Source organism: Centruroides vittatus, unplaced genomic scaffold, assembly GCF_030686945.1.
Source record: "Centruroides vittatus isolate TY-2023 unplaced genomic scaffold, ASM3068694v2 contig_2747, whole genome shotgun sequence".
NCBI lineage: Eukaryota > Metazoa > Arthropoda > Arachnida > Scorpiones > Buthidae > Centruroides > Centruroides vittatus.
The window spans coordinates 1,787,826-1,810,107 of NW_027121750.1; the positions used below are offsets into that span (position 1 = coordinate 1,787,826).

Consider the following 22,282-nt stretch of genomic DNA (forward strand, 5'->3'; position numbering starts at 1 on the left):
CACAGAAATAGCCACTTTCTCTACGAAGTAACTGAGTTAATGACGCATTTTTATACCCTTTAAATGTATTTGTAGTGTGTGTCTTTTGCCTGTTTTCATTGATAATAAAATCCGAGTGAACACGTTCGTTTTTACTTCTTTTTACGTAAGTATTTATTTCAATTTTTACAACCTGGAATGGCGAAAGTAACGCGTAAAACGGGAAGTAATTCATGCCAAAAAAACGCGAAAGCATTTCGACTATTCGGGAGGGGGCCAGAAAACAGCCGTTTCCGGTATTTGCCACTGAATAAGAATGGATCCGATGCTCCACACGCGCGTAGGAAAAAATAGTTCCGGGTCGGTTACAACGTTCCCGCAGTAAATACGAAATTATAAAAGTTTGAAATACGTCAGTCCACGTCATAATGCGTGACGTTTGAATTCTCGAAGTGTTAATTCTCGTCTTCGTTGCTTAGCTACGTAGGCGGAGTGATACACGTTCGAGATCCGGCACGTCGGTTCTATTAATATTCAGGGAAATCGCCTGTATTTAAACAATAGGCGATTTCTCTGCCCTTCGATGCGAGAATCGTGCGTAACAGTCGAAAGTCCCTTCCGGAGTATCCGTTACGCGGCCGATACGCTACCGAACGGAATTCCGAAGCGCGCGTAAAATTTGGCAAAATTTGGCCACCCTCCGTTACGACCAGAACCGCTTCGATTACGAAAATTTCGTTGATCTACCGACAGGTTACGGAGGTAGCGCGTGAAAAGATTGAAGAAAGAGTTTCCGGTTTTGCCCGTTCGAGTGGAATTGGCGCGTTGATTCGAACGGGGGATAGAAATTTGAGAACAGAAAACTCGATAATTCGTTTCAAAAAGTTTATTCTGACTAAACGTTAATAAAGTTACGAATAATGGAGTTAAAAATTTGGAGGAAAGAACTCTAAATTCGTCGTTTCCTCTCGACTTTCTTCTTTCGGCAACTTCCGGAAATCCTTTGGCACCTTTCGATGGGGGAGGACCCTCCTTCCTCGACGCATCCGGGCGGCGGCGGGTTCGGTCCCTTCTCCTTCGTCCGCCGACCCCGGTGTCGTCTTTCTTCCTCCGTCCGAAAAGAAGAAAACCTGTGACGACGGACACTACAACGAGAGCACGCGCGCCGTGGGGGTTCCTCCGCCAAATCCTTTCGTATACACCCATTTTAAAGGAAACTTTTAACAGTTTTTTTCGGCGTGGCGCCGGTCGAAACACTCCTACCGGAAACGAAAAGCGTGAAGAGGGGTTCACTTCCGGGGAGGGGAGGGGAGGGAAAAAAAACCAACGGACGAGTTTCTTTTCACTTTATTGAACGGTGACCTATCTACAAGAAACCGAAAGAAATTGGTTCTAACGGAGTATAAAACACACGTAAGACGAGGCCCGCCGGGGGCAGGGGGTATTAACCCCCTTAAATCGCCACCGGAAGCGGAGACGGCTATATCCGCTCCGCGCCCCCTCGGATGCGGAAAGACAGGAAAGGGAATTTTCCCCGGAATCCGAGAAGAGACGGGAAGAAATTTCGGCGAGACTCTTTGGCACTGGATCCGCGTCTCGGAAATGAGGGGTGAAACGTCGTCCGTCCGTTCGTCCGTCTGTTCGAACGGCGCCGTTTCTTCTTACCCGCGTGCTGGGGGAAGAATCCGCCCGGTTTTGGGAAAGGGAAGCGGCGATTCCGGAAGCGGAAGCGCGTGAAGAGAGAGTTAGAGAGAAAGGGAGGAAGGAAGAGAGATTCGGAAAACGGCCGAGTGAGGAAAAAGTGTAGAAATATATATATTCCGGCCGCCGAAGAATAGAAAACGACGAGAGAAAATCGGAGGTGGGGAGGGCCGAAGGTAAAATGAAAGAGAATAAAAAAAAGGCCTGTTCCCCCTCTCGAGTGGGGCGTCGGACCGTCGGGCAGGAGGAAGCGGCCCACCACTCCGGTTGAGAGGCGAACCGTGACCTGCCCGAGGGGTACAGTGGGGAAAGTAAGCCGGAGGCGAGAAGTCGCGCGCGCAGTAGCTGCCGTATGAGGGCTGCCGATCGAAGAGATCCGCTTTAGGAGTCGCTGACCGGGATCCGATCATCGTACAGGGAAGGGGCCTGAAGCAGTATTCCGCACGTTCCTACTAGCGAAGCAATAGTGAAGATCCACAGAAACAACCTGTCCAGCACCATGGCCACGTACTTCCAGTCTTCTATCTCCTGCAAAGAACGAAAAGACCCCCCCCCGTTATATAGTTATATAGAAGGGGTTATATGGAAGGGGAAGGGGGAGGAATTACTCACGCTTTGCTCCTCGTCTTCCTTCCGGATATGTTCGGCAATGAAGAGGATGCTCTCGATGGCTTTCTGGATCTCCGGAGAGTGGTGCCTGTAGTGGGCATGGTCGGTATTTTCGGCATTTTCCCGGACTAAGTCCTCGCGTCCCGCGCGCATTCTGTAATCCACGTGCAAGGCGTCGGGCGGTGGGGTGTTGCGCTCCGCTTGCATCCGAACGAAGGAGTCTCTTCTTATCTCCATGCCGTTGCAATTCCTGCCCGCAAATTTGGGGGGTTCGGTCAGTTTGTCTTCGGTGGTGTGCAGGGGCCTTCTCATCAGTAGGAGCCTGGGCATGATGTGGATAAAGACGCGTCTTACCCAAGGTGACATCTTGTGAGTGGAGGGAGAACGAAAGTGGATGTTGAGCACTCCTACCGTCACCGCTATGGACAGAGTGACGAGGATCATGGTAAACAGAAGATACTTTCCCAGGAGGGGGACGGCTAAGGACGTGGGTGGGATAATTTCGGCCAGCAGAAGAAAGAAAACGGTCAGGGAGACTAGAATGGATATACAGAGCGTAACCTTTTCCCCGCTGTCCGAAGGGAGATAAAACACCAGCACGGTCAAGAAGGAAATTCCCACGCACGGTATAATAAGGTTGACCGTGTAGAACAGGGTTTTCCTTCTCATGGTGATGTTGAAAGTGATGTCCGGATATGGCTCGTCGCAGCAATCGTAGTATTCTTCGTTGTATTTGGCCGGTACCAACAAGATGTCCCATTCTACGCTCTTGTAAAGTTCGCTCAAATCGATTCCCATAGCCACCGTGTTCGTCCCGGGTTCCTGCTTCACGTGTTGCAAATCCACCTAAACGAGAGCAAAAAATTAAGAAAAATAACGCTCACTTCCGATCGGACTAGCCACCGGAAGTGGAGGGGTGGACAAAACGTTCCTTTTTCTTTAATTACGAAGCGCATTTCGTCAATCTCCCGCGCCAGCGCGCGCGACGTCTCCTTCCCTGTCGGGAAAAGAAAGGACAGGGGCGTGGCGTGGATCTCGCGCCAATAAATCTACCTCGAGAGCGAGTCCGCGGAGTTATCGGCGGTCGACGAGCCGAGAATAATGCGGGGAGGCTCGGAGAGTTGCGGGGAAGGAAGGAGAGGCGCCGTATCTTCCTGCGCCAGGCGGCGCGATAGACGTAGCGATTCGCTGGAGCGCGAACGCTAATCGAAATTCCCGCGCCGCTGATTATTCGACTTCGAAAATTCCCTCGGACCGTGAAAAACGGCGGATTTCTCGTCACCCCGGCGAGAAAGCGATACGAGAGAGAGAGAGAGAGAGAGAAGAGGAAAGGACGAAGTAATTATTTCCAGCTCCTTCCATATTTTCGGGGACGTGAGAGGGGGAGGAAGCGCAACCGGCACGCGCAGAAAACACCCTTTTATACTCTTCCATTCTCTTCCGGCATTCAATTGCTCGCTTCCGCTGAAAATCCTACAGGAAGCGACTCTTACCCTCTGAAGAGCAGGGGATGGCAACCTCCTCTTGGTGTTCTGAAGCATCCCGATTGGGGGGGGGGAAGTTGGCAGAGAGCCAAGAAACCGCATCCTCATCTCCCTCCCTTCACCACGGAAACGGAAAAAAAGAGACTTACCTCGTATCCGTCGTAGGTCCACGATCCGAATTTCATGATGCAAGATTGTTCGTCGAAGGGGAAGTATTCCACGTCGATCTCGCACGTGCTCTTGTACAGGGCGGGAGGCTTCCAAACGATCTTTCCCGTGTAGTGGACCGTGGCTTTGGTCATCAGGGTCACTTCGTAATTCCCGTCGGCGCTGGCAACGAAATTCGAACCCTTAATTAACTTAATAATTCCTTCTATTAACGCTAGAAAACGAGGAATTTTGAAAGTGGCAGCGGGGATTTTTCCGCTATATTCAGGGAATGCCGAGAATTCGTCCGGAGTCTCGGCGCACTACGTCATTTCCGGAACGAGATATTTAAATAATTATTCGGCGCCCGTCGCCAACCCGGAGTTTGAAGCGCCCGGGTGTCCCGCGTGCTCTTCTTGTGTTACGTTTCCGGAAATTCGAATAAACTTCCGAGTCAAAGCGGAAGTTAAGGACGAGACTTCCGCCCGGCTCCGAAAGTTCTTCCATCTTTACGGGGAGGTAAAGACGTCAGAGAGGAAGGGAGGACGAGTATTTTCGGTTACGGAAGATAAATACGTATATTTTCCGCCGGTCGTAAATGGCACGTGAAGGAATCCTCCCCTAGAATACGCGCGAAAACAATCCATCCATCGACGAGCGATGAAGTAACGGGTCGTTACCTCCCTCTTTTTATTCCCCGATAGATACATAAATAACAAGGGATGGTCCGATAAACATGGCGCGAGACGAAGAAATTTCCTACATAAAAATTCCATATTTTTCCTTACTGTAGACCAAGTCGTAACTCGTAAACCGGGGAGAAGACCAGGAAGACCGAACTGGATGGTAAATTTCGTGGCGTTACTATAGTAACCCCGCTAGATCGGTGGCGATCCCGGTAAAACGGGAGCGAGGGACTCCTCGTTTATTTGGAAGTTGTCAGAATATCGATGGTAAATCCCCCAGGAAACACGGAAAGTTTAGATTAATCATTGTTTTTCTAAGTTACGTAAACACCGAATTGTTCTTTTTTAAACACTAACTTGTTGTTTTGCCGGATCAAAGTCAAACTGTTCCTGGTTTCCTGGGAATTCCGGAGAAACAATGTCAAAAGTGAAGAGAGAAAAACAAAGATCGATGCGCCTTCAGAGTCGAGAAGAATCTCGGTTATATTAGGGAAAAACTCGTTGTTTTTTAAAGGATTTTTAAGGTGCGGGATAAAAACCTGTGCCACAATATTTTATCAATTGTTCCGTAAAATGGCGATTACGTCGTTTAAACGGAAGACTTAAAAGTCACACTTCGTTAAAGGTTTCTGGCACGATTTCCGGTGTGAGTAAATTAACAGGGGGTCGAATTTATTGGGGCTGGCTACTGATGATTGCTAAGTGTGAGCGCGACTTTAGGGAGTCGCATAATACAGAAGCGAGCCCCCCCACTTATTTACATGTATAATTATTTGGTGGAGAGGAAGGGCCCGTTATATGTTATATCTTAGACACTCGCAACCCCGTTGTTTCTTTATTTTGTTTCCTTCCGAATTGTGTTTATTGGAGGAACGTGTGGCAAAAATTGAAGACGTAAGGAACGACTGATTTCACAGTTGCGCATTTTTCTTCACGCACGCAAACTTCTCTTTTGTTTACTTCGAAAAGTTCTGCGTTATTCTCCGAAAATACACTCGTTCTCTAGCAATACTCCATTATTTTGAAAATGGGAGGAAAAAAAAATCGATGGAATACATTGGAACGTCAAATAAAACATTTCCGAGTCATTTGAAACGTCGTAATACGCATTGTTTTCACTCTACCACGTGACTTTTATAGCCTGAAAGCCGGAAAGTTAAATAGGCTCCTGAAAAAGTTACGGAACCAATTACAGTAAATAGGAATGGTAGGATGATGGGCAATGATCCTGATTATCTTGAAAAGTTCCGATTTCTCTAAAGGATTCTTGTTTCTGTAGAAGATCCCGATTTGTGTAGATGATTGTAGTTTGTCTGGATGATCTTCGTTTATCTAGAAAAATCCTGGTTTATCTAGAAAATCCTGGTTTGTCTAAGCGATCCTGGTTTCTGAAGAGAGTCCTGGTTAATCTAAAAAATCCTGGTTTCTGTAGAGGTGTAAATTCGCATCGGTCATCGAGTCCTATATAAAATCTTTTTGTTACACCTGTTTCGTCCCGATTTCTGGCTATCGGTTGATTGAAATTTTTCGAATTATATCTCTAAGTAACGTTTTCTAAGTAACCGAAAGCGTAACGTTCCTCTCTGATTTTAAGTGAATTTATCGATCGACGATTGTTTATTTATTTAAAAACCTTTGGTAATCACGGGAAGTGCGAGGAATTTCTTTCCTCCAACTTGGCAATTCTTCTCTGCACACGTTTAGAAGAGAGTGCTGGCTTGTATGTGCCAGTTTCTTAGTGTAACATAAATGAAATTTCGTCCAGGCATTCGGTATGATGTTATTAAATGATTGGGTATTACGTAAGCTCCCAATAGACAAAGTAAGTTCTGTGTCTTCTCTTTACATGAACATAAGGGCATTTGAATATTACAATAGGTTAATGAGTTACATTGCAAGCTACGCTCTTCTCTTTGTGATTCGAACCGTAACTTTACACTAGAAGCAAGTTGTTGCTTATATTTTCACCGGATATTAAATGGTATGAACTGACGTTAAGCAGGTATAAAAGGAAGTCACTTTGTCTCTGATGCAGCCATATAAAGACTTGCCCCATGAAAACTTAACGTATATTAACAAAGAATCTTACGCATAAAACTGCATAAAAGTAAGAGAGCAAACATGTAAATGCGCAGAACACAAAGCTGCGCATTTACTTGTGATTACAAATATTACTCTTTGGGGCTTAATATTTGAGTAATTTAAATAGAAAACACGGTATTAAAAAAATTGTATGGCAATAAAAAGTATGTTTCACGAGCACTTCAGCTGACACACAATAAAACTGGTGTAATTTCATGTTAAAATACGTTGTAAAAACTCTCTTTAATAACCCAACACGGAGTTGTTAAAGTGTAAAATAAATTGTTTAAAATGAATTTAAAAGTATAAAATAAATGCTAAAAATCAATAAATAGAAAGTATTAAAATTATTTTAGTGTTTTTCTTGTATCTACAATTACGTTGGAGCTTCTAAAGACAATATTATTTGAGATGCCTGAAAATGGCTGACACATTGGTGTCGCCATCTCGTGTTTGCAAATATTTCATCAGGTGATATATAAATGAGCAAAACGGGAAAAAACAAGTACTCGTAACTATATAAATGGAGAATTTACCTTGATTTTCTTACGGTATACAATTCTATTTGGAACTGAACAGAAGCGAAGCGGCACGCAGAGATACTTAGCTCTTTAATGATGTAATGACTACGTCATAGTCGTAACCACAATAATAACTTACAAAGTTATAAGGTTAATGAAATAAACGGGAAGCTGCGAGTATTTTTAATGCTACAATGTACAGAAATTAATGCGGAGATTGAACTTGAAAATAAGCAATAGCATTGATCCTCTCCTCGCGCCCAACAACACCAGAACAAAATTTCATATTTTAGTGCCCCGTAGCTAAATCTCTGTTCTTACTTAATGTTAAAAACCATTAAAGGGCTCGTGTAATTTATTTTTTGCCTTTACTGGTCGTTCCCGTCCCGGGCATGGCGACAATTCCTGGCGCCATCGCCATTCAAGTCCGGTTTTCCTATAACGAATTCGAATATCATCTGGGAAAATAAACGAGACGACAGAGGTCGCTTTTAGGTCTTACGAGAAAATCGCCGATGCGGACCGTCAAGGATATTGTGTGTGTGTCTTTCCGATATATTCGGCGGAAGAAAGGGGTCATTAAAATGCCAGAGGCTAGGCGAGGGGGCGCTTTAGAAAAGAACGTGAAAAAATCGCTGGAGAAATGTAAATAAAGAACTTTCTAAAGTGCCCGAGTCAGATATTTTCCCGCTAGAGGGCGGCGTCTCCTTACGCATCGCTAAGATTCAAATAGGTTCCTTCTTTCGGCTGCCGTAAAAATATTCTAACTCCAGAATATTTTTAAAGGAGGCCAGAAGAAAAAGTAAAAGACGGGTCCATCGACAGATTTGAGGAAAGTAAGCTTGGAAAATGTGAATGCCCACCCTTTACTGGGAAAACGCGATAACAAAAGTAATCGGAAACACAGGCATTGAATAGTGCACACATATTCCCGAATAGTGCAAATATCGGGAATATATGTTTTAATCTATTTTCAAAAAGTAAACAGAATGATAGTAATTCCATTGCCTGTTCTAAACCGGTTTTCGGTTTTTGCCAAAACTGCGGTTTTGTTGCCAGCACTAATTGAGAACTTTGTTTTTATTTTATTTCATTACGGCGACGAGACACATGAGCGATCTGCCGAATTAGAGTGGCTCCCGGAAGACTTACTATGGAAGACTAGCTCCTATTTAGACGTTATAAACGTGAATAAAAACCGGGGAACTCCACGTGGTCGGCTCGTTGGCCAAGCGCGACCCGTGACCAACTTCTAGTGTTCGGATCCTAGTAAAGAGCAATTAATGAGCTAAAGTCAAAGAAAATCTTTCGTATTTTGATTAGATATAATTATTTCAAACCAATGTTAATTAATTTACGGAATGTCGAGATAAATTCAAGAAGTCCCTGAAATAAATCTGCCAAATAATAAATATTTTCGTAACCGGCTATCCTTAATTGTCCCCTAATGAACATTTAGTAAGAATGGATTTTGCAAATACCTTAAGAACGTTGTGATTGTCACCAGGACATGCGCCGATACCGCGTCACAAATTCAAGTGGGAAAAGTTTGCGACGTTTAAGTTCTTATGCCTTAGAAATGCGTCGATATGGTCATACCGAACCTTACGAGTGCTTCGCGTAAACACAAACTTTGCGCTTTTTTAAACACTGGCTTCAAGTAATTCTGTTTTGTCCTGACATTACAGCAAAATTTTTCAGTCGTTTTCTCGAATCACCTTACGAGATCGTTTAATTTGCGATAAATCGCTTAATCTGGCAACTCTGTATTACGGTTATAGCATTAATTAATTCGTACGAATCGTAGATCAGAAAGTTTATTGTTGTTTATATGGTTTATGTTTTTACTGTGAACTTAACAATAGTTTATTTAGAAAACTAAACTTTGAAAACTTTGCGACGCCATCGACCATACAACGTAATAATCTAAAATTATATACGAGAACATCCGCGAGTCTTTAACTTCTAAGAACGAAAAACAAAAACTCTAAATGCAAATATTTAGAAAATGCGGTTTATTTATTTTTGTACAACAATCTCTCACGCTCTCTCTCTCCTTTTTTACATTCGCTCAGGAAGTTTCCCGTATTGTAATATCTTCGACCTCCAGAGGGCCGGTAACGGTCGTCTATTCTGAGAAGGAAATTTACCAATTCATTTTTAAATTTTCGAGTAAATAAAACGAATATTTATGCAGAGAATTTTCCTTTATCCTAGATTTTAGAACTACATTATGACCAAGAAACAATCACACTTCATCTGGTGTTCAAACGAAATTTAAATTTGACCAATCAGATTGCAAAAGCAGTAGAAGCTCTGTTTAATTAACTGGCAACATGGAAGAAAAAGACGATATATCTGTTGCTACTCTGTATTATTTCATTGTACTATGACTGTATTATTTTTATTGTATTTAAATGTTGGTCGACGAATAAATGCGAATACGACTATTAAAGATATCAACTGGCAGGGTCGCTCGGCCTGTAAAGTAGTGATGTAAAGCGCACAAAGTTTTCAAATTTTAGTTTACTAAATAAACTATTGAAAGTTTTCAGTATAAACGAAAACATGACGATCTAAGATTCGTACGATTTAATTAATGGCATGGCCATAAGACACGGTTGCCAGATTCAGCGATTTATCTTAAATTGGAAGATCTCACGACAATAATCGCGAATACGGTTCAGGAACGACTGAAAATTACCATAAGTCAATTTTTACGATTGTTTTTACAGGTGAAATTCCACGATAGAGCTCGCGAGGGTCGGCGTAACCCTGTTGACGAATTTCTAAGGCATAAACACTTTAACTTCAGAAAATGCACCAGAGAGAACACCGAAATTTGTTAGGTGGTATTCGGCGCGATGACGAAGGCGACCAGAACTTTAATAAGATATTTGCGAAATCCGTTGGTACTAAATCACCGGGGTCAAATCGTTTCCGAAACGACGGGGAGGAGAGGCAGCAGAATTTCGTGGAAAGAGCACTTAAGAATTTTAATTAGAAAGGGAATGTCGACCCGAAAACCGTCGGATTCCGAAAACATGTCTCGAGAACCGACATCCGATCGATTTTTGCAAACCTCAAACGAAAACACCCGGTTTAACAAACGTCAAAGTACACGGCAGACGTCGATCCCGAAAATTTGTAATTGCTCTTCATCCAATCAATCAGGAGCTAGAAGGCCGGTGAATTTAATCGTTCGGAAAGGGAAATTTCCACGTTTCCTCCCTGACGGGAAAGGGAATTTTCCTACTTTTTTTTTTTTTAAATCAAAAAGACCAAAGCGGCGCGAATCGTTGCTCTGGAAGACAGGCGCGTGTATGTCCTTCGTTGGCTTAGAGGATAAGTGTATTTAATTATTAAGGGGGAAAGATATATATAATTAAAAGAAGAGTCGAACCGGAAGAAGAGCCATAAAACTAGAAACTTTTCTAAATAATTTACAAAATAAAAATTAAATATTTAGGTGAGAAAGAGCGATAGAGGCGGTCGGAGGCCATAGCCATAAATAAGGTTAATTCAATAAAATAACTTAGTTTTTAGTACCCGAGTCCAAGTGGAAGAATTCGAGAGACGTTTTTGGTAAACGGAAGATAAACGGAGGGGGTGGACGAAGCACTTTTTTTTTGACGAGGCTAATAAAGAAATTAGATATTTTTAGCGGGAGGAGGAACGGGAGGTGGACGTGTTCTATCGATCGCGGTGCGGTTACGAGTTCGATCGGGAGTAGCGGCTTCCCGCTTCCGACGTTCGTAATTAATTTCTTCGAGTATCGACGAGAAGACGGAACCCAATCTCTTTTTCATTAGGTCCACTGGAGGGAGAACACGCTTGGAACCCGGTCAACGGGGTTTCCTACACGAAAACTGACTGTAAGAAACTGAATTCCTGTTTAAGTGTTACACACGTGAGGAAATCCGCGAAACTCCACCTCGTTGGTCGGGTATGAACCCCGACTAATACTCCAGTTTTATCCATTCGTCCACTGATAGGAGGAGGGAGTGGAAATTCCTTTTTCCACATTTTGTATGGTATGGACCCCTGAAAACCAGTATTATCCACTAGGCCACTGTGGAAGGAAGAAGTAAAAACTCCTTTTTCCACGCTTTGTATGGGTATAAACCCCCGAAAAGTAGTCTTATCCACTAGGCCACTGTGGAAGGAAGAAGTGAAAACTCCGTTTTCCAAGCTTTGTATGGGTATAAACCTCCGAAAAGTAGTCTTATCCACTAGGCCACTGGTAAAAGAAGAGGAAATTCCCTTTTCCAGTTTTGTACGGGCGCGTAACTATTGATAATTCGCCGTAACCTTTGGTTTTCTCAGAATCAAAGAATATTTTACTCTCTCCGTTACGTCACCCAAAATAATTTAGTAACTAAATTGTTACGATGAATACATAAATCAGATTCCTATTTCGAAGTTACGTACACACTGTGCCAAGTGTTTTCTACATTCCACGTAACGAAAATTTTCGTAAATATTAATATTCTGTCCTTAATTTTTTTGAACACAACGAAAGAATATCTCTAAAATAAGATAATAACCTTTTCCACGAAGATGTCGGTTCGATGGATTTCCATTAGAGAATCCATTTGTAACTAATAAAAGGTAAATAACCGCAAGACATCCTTACAAATCGAATGAGTTATCGAAGTTTCGAACAGATTGGAACGAACGAACACCAGAGGTCGGTGGAGGGAAAGAGTGACGTAATTATGGAACGAAGCGAGAAACCGCCCCCTACCGAGTGGAATTTCGAAACCGCCTCCTACCGAGTGGAATTTCGAAACCGGTACCGAGTTCGAATTCCTAGCGTAGCGGAGGGAGGGCATTCTACCACGCTTACGGGCTTTTTATAAATAAAATTATTGGCTCGACTGGAGGGGAGGGAGGATAAAGATCGTAAAACATCCGGATTTATGTTTGTCTACAAAAAAAGCAAAAATAAACGAGAGTAAATGTAATTTATTTCTCGATACTATACCAAAAAAAAACATGGCGAATTTCCCGACGTTTTTATTACCTTCTCGGAAGCAAGCCTCGGGCGGAATTCTTTTCACGGATCTCCAACTTAGACGCGGAATTCCAAATTTTTGAATTACGGAGAAAATTTGCCACGCCGATCGGACGCCCCCCGCCACGCTTTTCCACCCCCACGGCCCGAAAACACTTCTAACATCTGCGAAACGTAATTCACGCCCTTCTCCGAATTTCCGAATGACGTAATAAGATACGGAATTCGATAGTCGGCGCGTGAGGAACGAATTACGGATCGAAAGGGGGTGGCCCGGACGTTATTACGAGATCCACTCGCCGCTTTCTCCCCCTTCACAGCACCCCTTCTTCCTTCCTGTGCTCGTAAACCGGGGTCCCGCTCCATACTTTAATCCTTTTGCCTTCCTTTGGCTTGGTTCCTAACACCCGGAATTTGGAAGATAATTAGCTTTTCCCGCCGGAAATTCGTTAAGGAACTGGTCGAGTGTGGAGCGACGAAGAGACGAGGAAGAAATTCCAATTACTCCCGAAAAATCCTTTAAAAAATCGTTGTATCGAGGGAAACGAATTCACATAAGTAACTAAATGCTCCTTCGACCGTTCTTTACGAAATTATGGGTTTAAACTGAAGTATCTAACGAGGGGTGGACAATAAAATAAAGATAAAAACGCTTCCGAGTGAAAGAAGAATCGAATTCGCTCCCCCTGAAGTGTAAGAGTGTATTTTGATATTTATGGTGTAACTAACGTAACTACCAGAAGAGAGCGTAACTTACTTGTTGAAGAGGACGATGTCGGGCAGCCAGATGTGTTCGGCGGGCACGTGAATCATTTCCACCCCTCCGTAATCTGACGGTGTCCAGTGCAATTTGTAGTCGTCCCAAGTCTGCAGTACGAAAGGACAAAGGTTAGAACACAAATATATTCTAATTATTTTGGAACCGGAAGTTTGCGTAATTACACTCACCTGTTCTACCCACACGTTGGTGGTCATGACCTGGTGTTTGAGGTTCTGTAAGAAATTAAAAAGGAACAAATTAGGGGACGTAACGGAAATTAATGCGGTTTGAAAAAAGGGCTTCTAATTACTCCTTCCGGAAGTGTCGTCACGGAGGACCACCCCACGAAGACTTTGCTTTCTGTCGAGTAATACAACTTTCTAGTATTTGTGGTATTACGTTACGCCCGGCCAATGAAGGAAAACGTTATTTAGGAAGTTACAAATAACGCCTTATTTGATTGACCAGAAGTAACGTAACGTAAGAACCTTAAGAGAAAGGTTCAGGCCTCATCGAAGATGTTACGTTTTTGAGGCTTTGGGGATTTAAAGAGGCGGGAGAAAATTAATTACAGCGGAAAGGATTTCGTGACTGAAACGCTTGTTACGTACGAAACTTTTGCCATTTATTTCCGGAGTAATTTGGAAAGGAGACAGTTTCTATTCAAATCCTACGCGCTATTTTCTCTTACTTTTAACGTCTTTGAAACTTCATGCAACTTTGTTCTGAATGTTTAGTTTCTTTCCGGAAATTTCCAACCGATACGTCATTTCTTGGTTATTCCGCACCTCCATTTAGCGTTCGATTTTGCCATTAATTGCAATCGTAACAGATATTTTGTAATGTTTTAATAATGGAGTGAAGTATCAAACCTCGTGCTTAATCCATGACGTAATAATGGAATAAAGTATTAAATTTCGTGCTTAATCTATTACGTAATAATGGAGTGAAGTATCAAATCTCGTGCTTAATCTATTACGTAATAATGGAGTGAAGTATCAAACCTCGTGCTTAATCTATTACGTAATAATGGAGTGAAGTATCAAACCTCGTGCTTAATCTATTACGTAATAATGGAGTGAAGTATCAAACCTCGTGTTTAATCCATGACGTAATAATGGAATGAAGTATCAAACCTCGTGTTTAATCTATTACGTAATAATGGAGTGAAGTATCAAACCTCGTGTTTAATCTATTACGTAATAATGGAGTGAAGTATCAAACCTCGTGTTTAATCTATTACGTAATAATGGAGTGAAGTATTAAACCTCGTGTTTAATCCACGACGTAATAAATGAGTAAAGTATGTTACGGCATGTTTAATCTATTACGTAATAATGGAATAAAGAATCAAATCTGGCGTTTCATCTGTTGTTACGTCACGGATTATTTTGTTACGTATGTCGACAAACTCCGTAACTATATCCATAGTTAGCTATAGTTACGGAGTTCCGTTGGCATGCATAACAATAAAATTTTCCATCCAAGTTACTCGGAGAAAGCGAAAGAGGAAAGAAAACGCGAATAAATCAAGTGTTTGTCTTGAGAGAAGAAGGAAGTTCCTCTGTTGTTTTTCTAGAAGAGGGTGAAGTCTTCCACCCAAGAAATTTTCAGACAATTTAGCCCAACGGCCGTAAATTAGAAAGGGAATTTAACCGGGATTTATAGAATCTGCCGTACCGCTAGATAACGCTGAAGGAATTAAAATTAATCGTGCAGAACGGATAATCGAAAAATTCGAACTTTTAGATAGTTAAGCCGTACTTTCGGATGGTTCCTACGGCTAAGCACCACTTCCGGTTTATTTCACGTGGTTTGAACCCAGCAAGGTCACTTCCGGCCGATCTCTGGGTGGGTGGAAAAACATTTTCACAGGGGGGAAATTCCATAAATCGATGGGGAGAAAATTCCGAAAATTGGGTCAAGAGGGACGAAGACGTTTAGTGTTTTTTCCGACTCTTCTAAGGGGGCCTTTTTTGTTTTTTCTGGGGCCTTTGTGGACAAAAATAGAGAGGACGGATGGTGAGGGATGGGTTATTACACATACAAGACAGATAGTTCACGAGAACGGGGTTCTTTACCCCCTGAACAGCGTGTTTGCGCCAGGCCCTATACATACGGGAGTAAAAATTTATATTTTCCTCCAAGATCGCTTAATTCTAGAGGAAAAACCCCCGTTTACTTCAGGATTGGATTGGATTGGAAGGGAGAGAAGACGCCTAACAGGAGGGCCCCTATTTAGGTGTTTGGCACGCTAAAATCTCCACGCCGGGTGCGAACCCGCGAGTTAAGAGTGCCAGTATGACGCAGGCAGTAGAAGAGAGCTCTCTAGAAGGGCGGCGGGTTCGTTAATTACGTCATTTAAATCTTTCCAACGTCGTTCCCGTAGAGGGAGATTTACGTGGCAGCCATTTTGTTTCCTCGTATTGGTGGCGGTTGGCTCGTAAATTGTCCGTTTCGGAGCGATTAAGTCGTTAAAATTTTCGATTAAGTTTTTAATTTTTCCCTAAAAGCCTTTTAACTCGGAAATTATAAATATATTTTTTTTTTGTATATTATTATGATTTCGCTTTTTCTTAAATCCATTTTTCTAAAATGTAATTTCGCTAATCTTCTAACATTAAGCCCCTTTATAACGTCGTTTACTTTCCTCTTCTCTTCTTTATTGCTTCTGCCGTTATTTAAATATAAAAAGGGGGAAGAGGGCCTCTTTAGGGAATTCCTGACTTAGACCCTGGCTAATTGTAAGCGAATTATTCCAATTAAGGGCCCGTAATTTATTAAAATATGATTAAAGGTAACGGGGAGGGGGAGGGAGCGGCGCCGAACTAACGGTAAAATAAAAATGATTTCGTCACAATTAATTCTGTTAGCGTCTGTGACGTCGAAGACAAATATTTGATAATTTAAATAATTCGTTTAATCGAATAAATTAATTAAATTTATTCTTAAACCGCTCGCTCCAACGACGGAACCTTTGTGTAACCGGGGATGCGCGTTATATACGCTCCGACTTAGAATGCATTCGTACGTGCTTTACGTTACCTTACGTTACATTACGTTTAGCCAATCAAAAGAGGCTTCGTAACGTCTTCAATAACGCCTTTTTTAATTGGCCGGAAGTAACGTAACGTCACACTGGTCGCGGGTTCGTTCCTGATCAATGGGTGGGGTTTACTGAGTATTCTTTACCTGTCTACGTTACGTTACGTTACGTTACGTCTAGCTAATCGCAGAAGGCCTGGTAACGTCTTAAATAACGCCTTCTTTAATTGGCCGGACGTAACGTAACGTCACCCCGATCGCGACTTCGTTCCTGACGGGTTTTCTGAGTGTTCTTCACGTGTCTACGTTACGTTACGTTATTTCTTCGTTCATCCTTTCCGTACAGACGAATAAAGTAACTTTTCCTGCGTAACCACTGCCAAAATTACGTCACAACCGATAAGTTAGATTTACGTAGAAACTTCCGCCTGATACTCACGAATATTCGTTACGTCTACGTAAGACGACGTTACTTCCCGAAGCAACGCGATTTATTACGTAACAAATCGTATTCACTTATCGGTTACCGGATCGACGGTAAGAGTAACGACAATTTAGATCGGCCGACGTTTCGGAAACGTAACCCGATGTCGGACGAACGTCACAAAGAAAAGAGTAAACAAAGGAAAGAGAAACTAATTTAAAGAACGAAGATAAATGACGAGTCGGAACGTCACGCGCGAGCCGAGAAGCTTGTTTTAAAATTAGAGCAACACCCAGAGTTATTACAGGAGGGGTTATTTGACGAGGCGAGCGTTTTCAAATATATATCACTGTCAACTTTCCTACTCGTCTTACGCGTAATTTATCGGTCGAAATTTCCAGACACTCGATATTCCCCTTTCCCATCTCCAAATACACTACACAAAACAATTCATAAATTCTCTAAGAAGTATAAGGGTTACGCTCCCCTAAACATGGTTACGCTTCCCGCTTCTTACATACGTACAATTGGAGACGAAAGTTACGTTCTCTCTCGTAACACGTCGTCTCCATCGAACGAAGACAAAGTCTCGTTTGTTTTCTTGTGTTTTCCTGTCGATAAACACACGATAAAACACAATTACATCGTATATCTGTCTTGGACGTCCTTTCGGAATTTTTCCATTCCTGCACGAATATCCTTCTTTTTCTTCCATCCCCCGTTTTCTTCCGCATCCCTCCCAAGTTAGAGAAATTGCATCCCGAGTTATCTTTCGGACACGGAAAGCAGAATTACTAGATTTTCGCCCCCCAAAACGGGGAAGAACCTACTCCTGTATACGTGAGAACCTCTCCTTTTAAGAGGGATCGCGTAACTCGTTTGGACACGCGAGTAACAGAGTCGAAAAACTGTGGTTTCGGCAGTATAAAAGAAGAGATTTTGAAGCTTTAATGAGGCCCTTTAAAAACTAAATTAAACTTCGGTCACGCTATGAAAGTTTCGAGGCTCGTTTTAACACCTGTCGTGACGCTCGCGCTCCCTAAATAATTCCCGTCACTTCGTCCACTATAGGAGGTTACGCCAGAGCGATTTTCCTTCCGTAATTTACGCTGGCTAATTTGGCGGTTACGACCGTTTTCTGCGTTGTTTACGCGGAGATTTCCTCTCCCCGACCCCTATTTAACGGATGATGCGAGGAAGAGTAGTGGGACCACTCTGGAATTCGGCGCGATCCTGCTGCCCTCTCTTGGATGAAGGAAGAATTAACGGGCGCATATTTAAAACGAAAGGTTTAATCATTGTTAAAACGTGTCCACAATAAACAAGTTCGTAAACCTAGGCGGCCGCGCTCCCTTTCGCGAGTCGGAATTGCATTTTTATTCGCCGTTTACGCGAAATTCCTAGGAAAGCCGGGAGATTTTATCCGGTCGACATACCTCTCATCTTCCGCGCAGGCGCGCGGAGGGAGAGCGAGTGAGGGGGGGGTAAGAGTTCCGCGGACGGAAACCGTCAGAGAGAGAGAGAGCTCAAACCGACGGAAGGCGCCCTACTCCCGGATCATTCTTAAGTCTCGGCCCACAACGCGCAAGCGCGGTGGATGGGGGACGGTTTTCCTCCGCGTCGCGCGCGAACGACAAGCAAACATCGGAAGCGTCGCGCATGGTTTTCCCACCACGCCTCCGACGGAGTGTGGCGACGATCCAAATTAAGACGGCACCCGGACGGCCGACGCTCGCGTGAAGAAGAGTCGATAGCGTCGCGTCGCGTTAACCGGCGATAATGGACGGGAAGCGACGAGGCGAAACGCTCTCCCCTTCGCGTCGCGTGGCGTCGCCAACTCGAGATGTCGGTAACCTAGCAACGCCGATCGAACCGGAGAGAGAGGGGGAATCGTATAGTAGCGCCTCTTCCGCTTCTTGGAGCGCGTTTCTTCGTTACTTTTCGAAAACTCCTCGCGTGTCGCGCGCGTAGGCGAATCCGCCGCGCGGATGTAAGCCGCGGTCCGATCCGGAGGCCGAGGATGAGGAAGAAGGAGAAAGAGAGAAGGAAGGGATTACTTACAATGTCGATGAGTTGAGTGAGCTTGAGGCCGACGACGATGGTAACTTTGCTGGAGTGGTTATCCACCGGTCGGATGAGTCTGTTGTAGTCGCTGAGGAGGTCGTCGTGCAGGCGCTTAGCGTCGATGTGCGACTCGCATCCCAGGAAGAAGAGCGTCGGTGGCAGCGCGAGGACGAGGAAGATTCCCGCGCCGTTTAGCGGTCGCGGGGGAGGCATGGCGACGTCGGGCATACGCTAAGCAAGCCGAACGTCGTCTCGGAAGACGGAACGGGACCGAACGGCTCCCTCCCTCCGTCCACCTACCGCGGACACCATTCCCGGTTCGCGATCGATAACGGCGCCGCAGCCGTGCGCGTCGAGGCGCCGAGCCCGCGCTCTATCGGAGAAAACGTCGTCCTCTTCGTCCTCCTCCTCCTCCTTCTCCTCCTTCCGATCGCCGCCAAAATGCGCTACTTCCCGACTGTCTTTGCGAGCGTCCGACTGGCGAAATTAACCTCCCTTTCGTCATTTTTAAGCGCTTACTGGGAGAGGGGGTTCCCTCCTCCCTCTTAAGCCGTATTTTATCCCGGCAGACGAGACGACGTGGCGATCTTTTGTTAAAAAAGTCCCTCCGAAATGGGGAAGTCATTTTCGTCTCTTCCGTTTCCGGGAGCTTTATCTCGTCCGGTGACGCCAAATCCCGGAGGATACGAAGTTTTCCGAGAGCGGATTAATTAGCCGAGAGGTCGTCCCTAATTAGTCGCTTTAATCTCGATAAATCCCTTCCATCCATCGATCGGCTCGACGTCCGAGTATCGGATTTTCCCGGGAAAATCTTCTCCCCTCCCGCCATCACCCCTCCCCCAGACGACGTCAACGGGGTGGACGGACGTTCCTCCTTTCTTCCTTCCTCCCCGTAAATGCAACCGGGGAAGAGGGGGAGAAGTTAGAAATCCGACGACAAATCTCGGGTTTTTTCGCGGGAGATGCTTATAAGCGACATATATGATTCATAAGATAACATAAATAACCCGTGTGACGTAACGTCGTGCCGTAATAAAAGTCGTTTTATTACAAACAACGGTGTTAAGAGATAAAAATAAGAGATCTCTCCGTCGAGTTACGACCGGAAACTTAGTTAAGGACGGGATTCGTAACTCCGTAACAGAGTCGTAAAACGGTGAAGAACGATACCCCCGTAACAGGACCCTCCTCCGGGAAGAGCGTTTTCAACCTCTCTAGAAAGGGCGCTTTCCGCTTGGCGTGAGACGTAACGCCGTTGCGCTTATTGTTACTCGTTTACCAAAAGTGGGTCGAAGTAACACACTTCTTTTCTTCCGCGAACGGGAGGGAAATAGAAATTTGGAAACGAGTAATGGGAGGTGACGTGTCGCTGTTTCGTTCCGCGTAACACGTAACCGTCTTATCGGAGGGAACCATTTCGACAAGGAAAAAATATTGTCACATTAAAATAACGACATCTATCGATTTATGGAACCTTCTCTTCATAAAATAAAGAAGTTATTAGCATTTACTTTTTTTTCCTTCTTCCTCTTTCTTACTTTCCTGTTACTGTAAGCGGAATCTACCCCCATCTGTAAAACGTCGTATACCTGCTGTGTGACGTAAAAGATGGCGTCAGCGTTTAAAACCAATTAAACGTAAGATCTTGAGTATGAAACTCTTATCGTTCCGATAGGACGGGACGGAGATGGAGAATTTACGTATTTTCTGGAGTAATACGTCACTTCCGGTCTTTCTGCTTACACGTAGCGAAAATTAGAGAAATATTTTCAAATTAAAACTCGTCTTAGGCGGACAGGAAGAGAGGAGTTTCCGGTTTGCGACTTGTTTGAAGCGGAATTTAGAAGTTAATTTTTCCATCTCCCGGACGAATTTTGTCGAATTTTTCTGTAACAAATTAAATTGTTTGGAAACAATTAAAGTAATTAACACGAAACTCTTCGTCTTCCGGTGGCAGAACTTTAACTATTGGTAGATTGATCGTAATTTACACCCGAATAAAGAGTGTGTATAGGCGATAAACCGGATTTATGTCGCTTTTATTGATAGCTAACATTGAATTTGCCACAAAACTGCACAGATATCGATTAATTTCTGCAGGGTGGTGTGAAGAGGACTCTTCGAAGTGTTTTCTTCACCCCTCAAGTCTTATTGTTCTTTATACGCTTTAAACATATAGGCAGAAGGACTTGGAGGTACGTAATTCCGGATTTGTAACTAAAAGTTGGTGAGAAGTCAGGCAAGGAAGATCTCTTGTGAAGATCTCTTCCACTCTTACTAGAATTTGATTTGTATGGGAAATAAGATAAGAGAGATTTCTTGTGAAGATCTTCTCCATCCTTACTACTAAGACATTTATGTGGGAAGTAGAATAAGGAGAATCTGGAAGACCACTTGTGTGAACCTCTTCCACCCTCGCTAGGATTTGAATTGGAAATAGGATAAGGATTCTTGCGATGTTCTTGTGAAGTTTCCTCCACTCCTACTAGTATTTATATGGGAAATAGAATAAGGAAGATCTGGAAGACGAACTATGAACACTTCTTTCACCCTTACTAGAATTTATATTAAAAAATCCGATGGTAGTATGAAGCTTTTCAAACACGAATCTCTATCCGTTTGTTTCGGACTACCGAAAAATTGTTTCGGTAGTCCGAAGCAAAACCCGTTGGGACAGGCCGTTTAATTGTTAAAAGTATTGCTCGTTCTGGTCTAAATTCCTTACAGTAATTTCTATTTCTGGAATTGTTACGATATTTTCAATTACGCAAGTTTTCAAACCGCCTGGAGAGGGAGGTTGTCCCTTTTTTTTTCTTTCTTCTCTCTCCTTTCGATTGCTCTCTTCTGTCGAGATGTTGTCTTTTCGTTTCCTTTTATCCGAAGAGAGGGAGAAGTATGAGACTATATTGCTTATTTCTCGATTCTATTTCTGGGTGGATTTCGCTTCGATATATTTATTTCTATCTCCTTATTTGTCTTCTGATCTCCTTTCTACTCTATTCTCTTCCTTAAATTTTTTATTTTGTTGATTTAACGGCGAGATATACATTACAAAATATACATTCGTCGTACCGTGCATGGGGATGGGTGGGAATTTTCATCCTCCCAGATCGAAACTTTACCACCTGACCCTTTTAGTTACGCAGGTGGACGGGAATTTGAACAATAAACAGAAAGGGAATCAAAAGGGAGGTACAGTACATTCTTGAACTAATCTACACCCAGGTTGCCATACAAGAGTCAATCAAATTCTCCCCGAATTGAGGAATTTTATACAGAAATTCCCTACAGTGGTGTTAACCACGCTTTCCATGCTCGTAATCCCCACGGAGTACGAGCGTGGAATAATAAAGGATCCATGGGGTCATGCAAGATTTTGTGGTATTGTTGATAGAATTATTTTGTAGTAATATGTTTAGGAATAACGAAAATGTTGCTGCAGGATTCGAGCAGAAATATCGTTGTATTTACTTCGTAACACTTATAGCAGCGAGTACTGTACTTTCAGACAACAGAAAACTTATAAGCCAGGGAGATGATGCTTCCGGGGAGTTTCAATGGGAAATTTGACCCTATTTAGGTGTTAGACTCGTGAACAAAACCCAGGAAACTCACGGGATAGCTCGTTGGTGAGGCTCAGTTTTATTCGTCTCTCGTGTTTTCTCTAACAGGGAAAACACGAGAGACGAATAAAACTATTCCTAGTCTAGAAGTTGTGGGATCAGGGAAAACTTCAATGGGAAAAACTCAGAATTCGTTGTAT

General features: G+C 43.4%; 1 protein-coding gene across 3 annotated transcripts; it reads right to left on the reverse strand.

The window, feature by feature from the left end:
* Positions 1 to 850: 850 nt before the first annotated feature.
* On the reverse strand, positions 851 to 18,926 carry LOC136972004 (acetylcholine receptor subunit alpha-like). Of its 3 annotated transcripts, none has more exons than XR_010880264.1 (6): positions 18,517 to 18,926; positions 12,984 to 13,219; positions 3,923 to 4,103; positions 2,293 to 3,135; positions 1,497 to 2,208; positions 851 to 1,459 (listed from the first exon to the last, which is right to left on the reverse strand). XR_010880264.1 is itself a non-coding variant. In XM_067266543.1 (6 exons), the coding sequence occupies exons 1-6, from the start codon at positions 18,745 to 18,747 to the stop codon at positions 2,062 to 2,064; spliced, it is 1,557 nt and encodes a 518-aa protein (XP_067122644.1). In that variant the 5' UTR covers positions 18,748 to 18,926; the 3' UTR covers positions 851 to 2,061. The 3 variants fall into 3 exon arrangements, 2 of the variants coding, with proteins under 2 accessions (XP_067122644.1, XP_067122643.1); XM_067266543.1 differs by having other exon boundaries at positions 851 to 2,208; positions 12,984 to 13,093; positions 13,175 to 13,219; XM_067266542.1 differs by having other exon boundaries at positions 851 to 2,208.
* Between the last annotated feature and the right edge of the window lie 3,356 nt (positions 18,927 to 22,282).

What these genes read in the sequence shown, in the direction of transcription:
- LOC136972004 (XM_067266542.1), bottom strand. Translation starts at nt 18,747, where the DNA reads ATGCCCGACGTCGCCATGCCTCCCCCGCGACCGCTAAACGGCGCGGGA. An exon ending in GGACCTACGACGGATACGAG is followed by an intron (nt 3,136 to 3,922) that starts GTAAGTCTCTTT and finishes GCTCTCGTTTAG; the next exon opens with GTGGATTTGCAACACGTGAA. An exon ending in AGGAAGACGAGGAGCAAAGC is followed by an intron (nt 2,209 to 2,292) that starts GTGAGTAATTCC and finishes CGTTCTTTGCAG; the next exon opens with GAGATAGAAGACTGGAAGTA.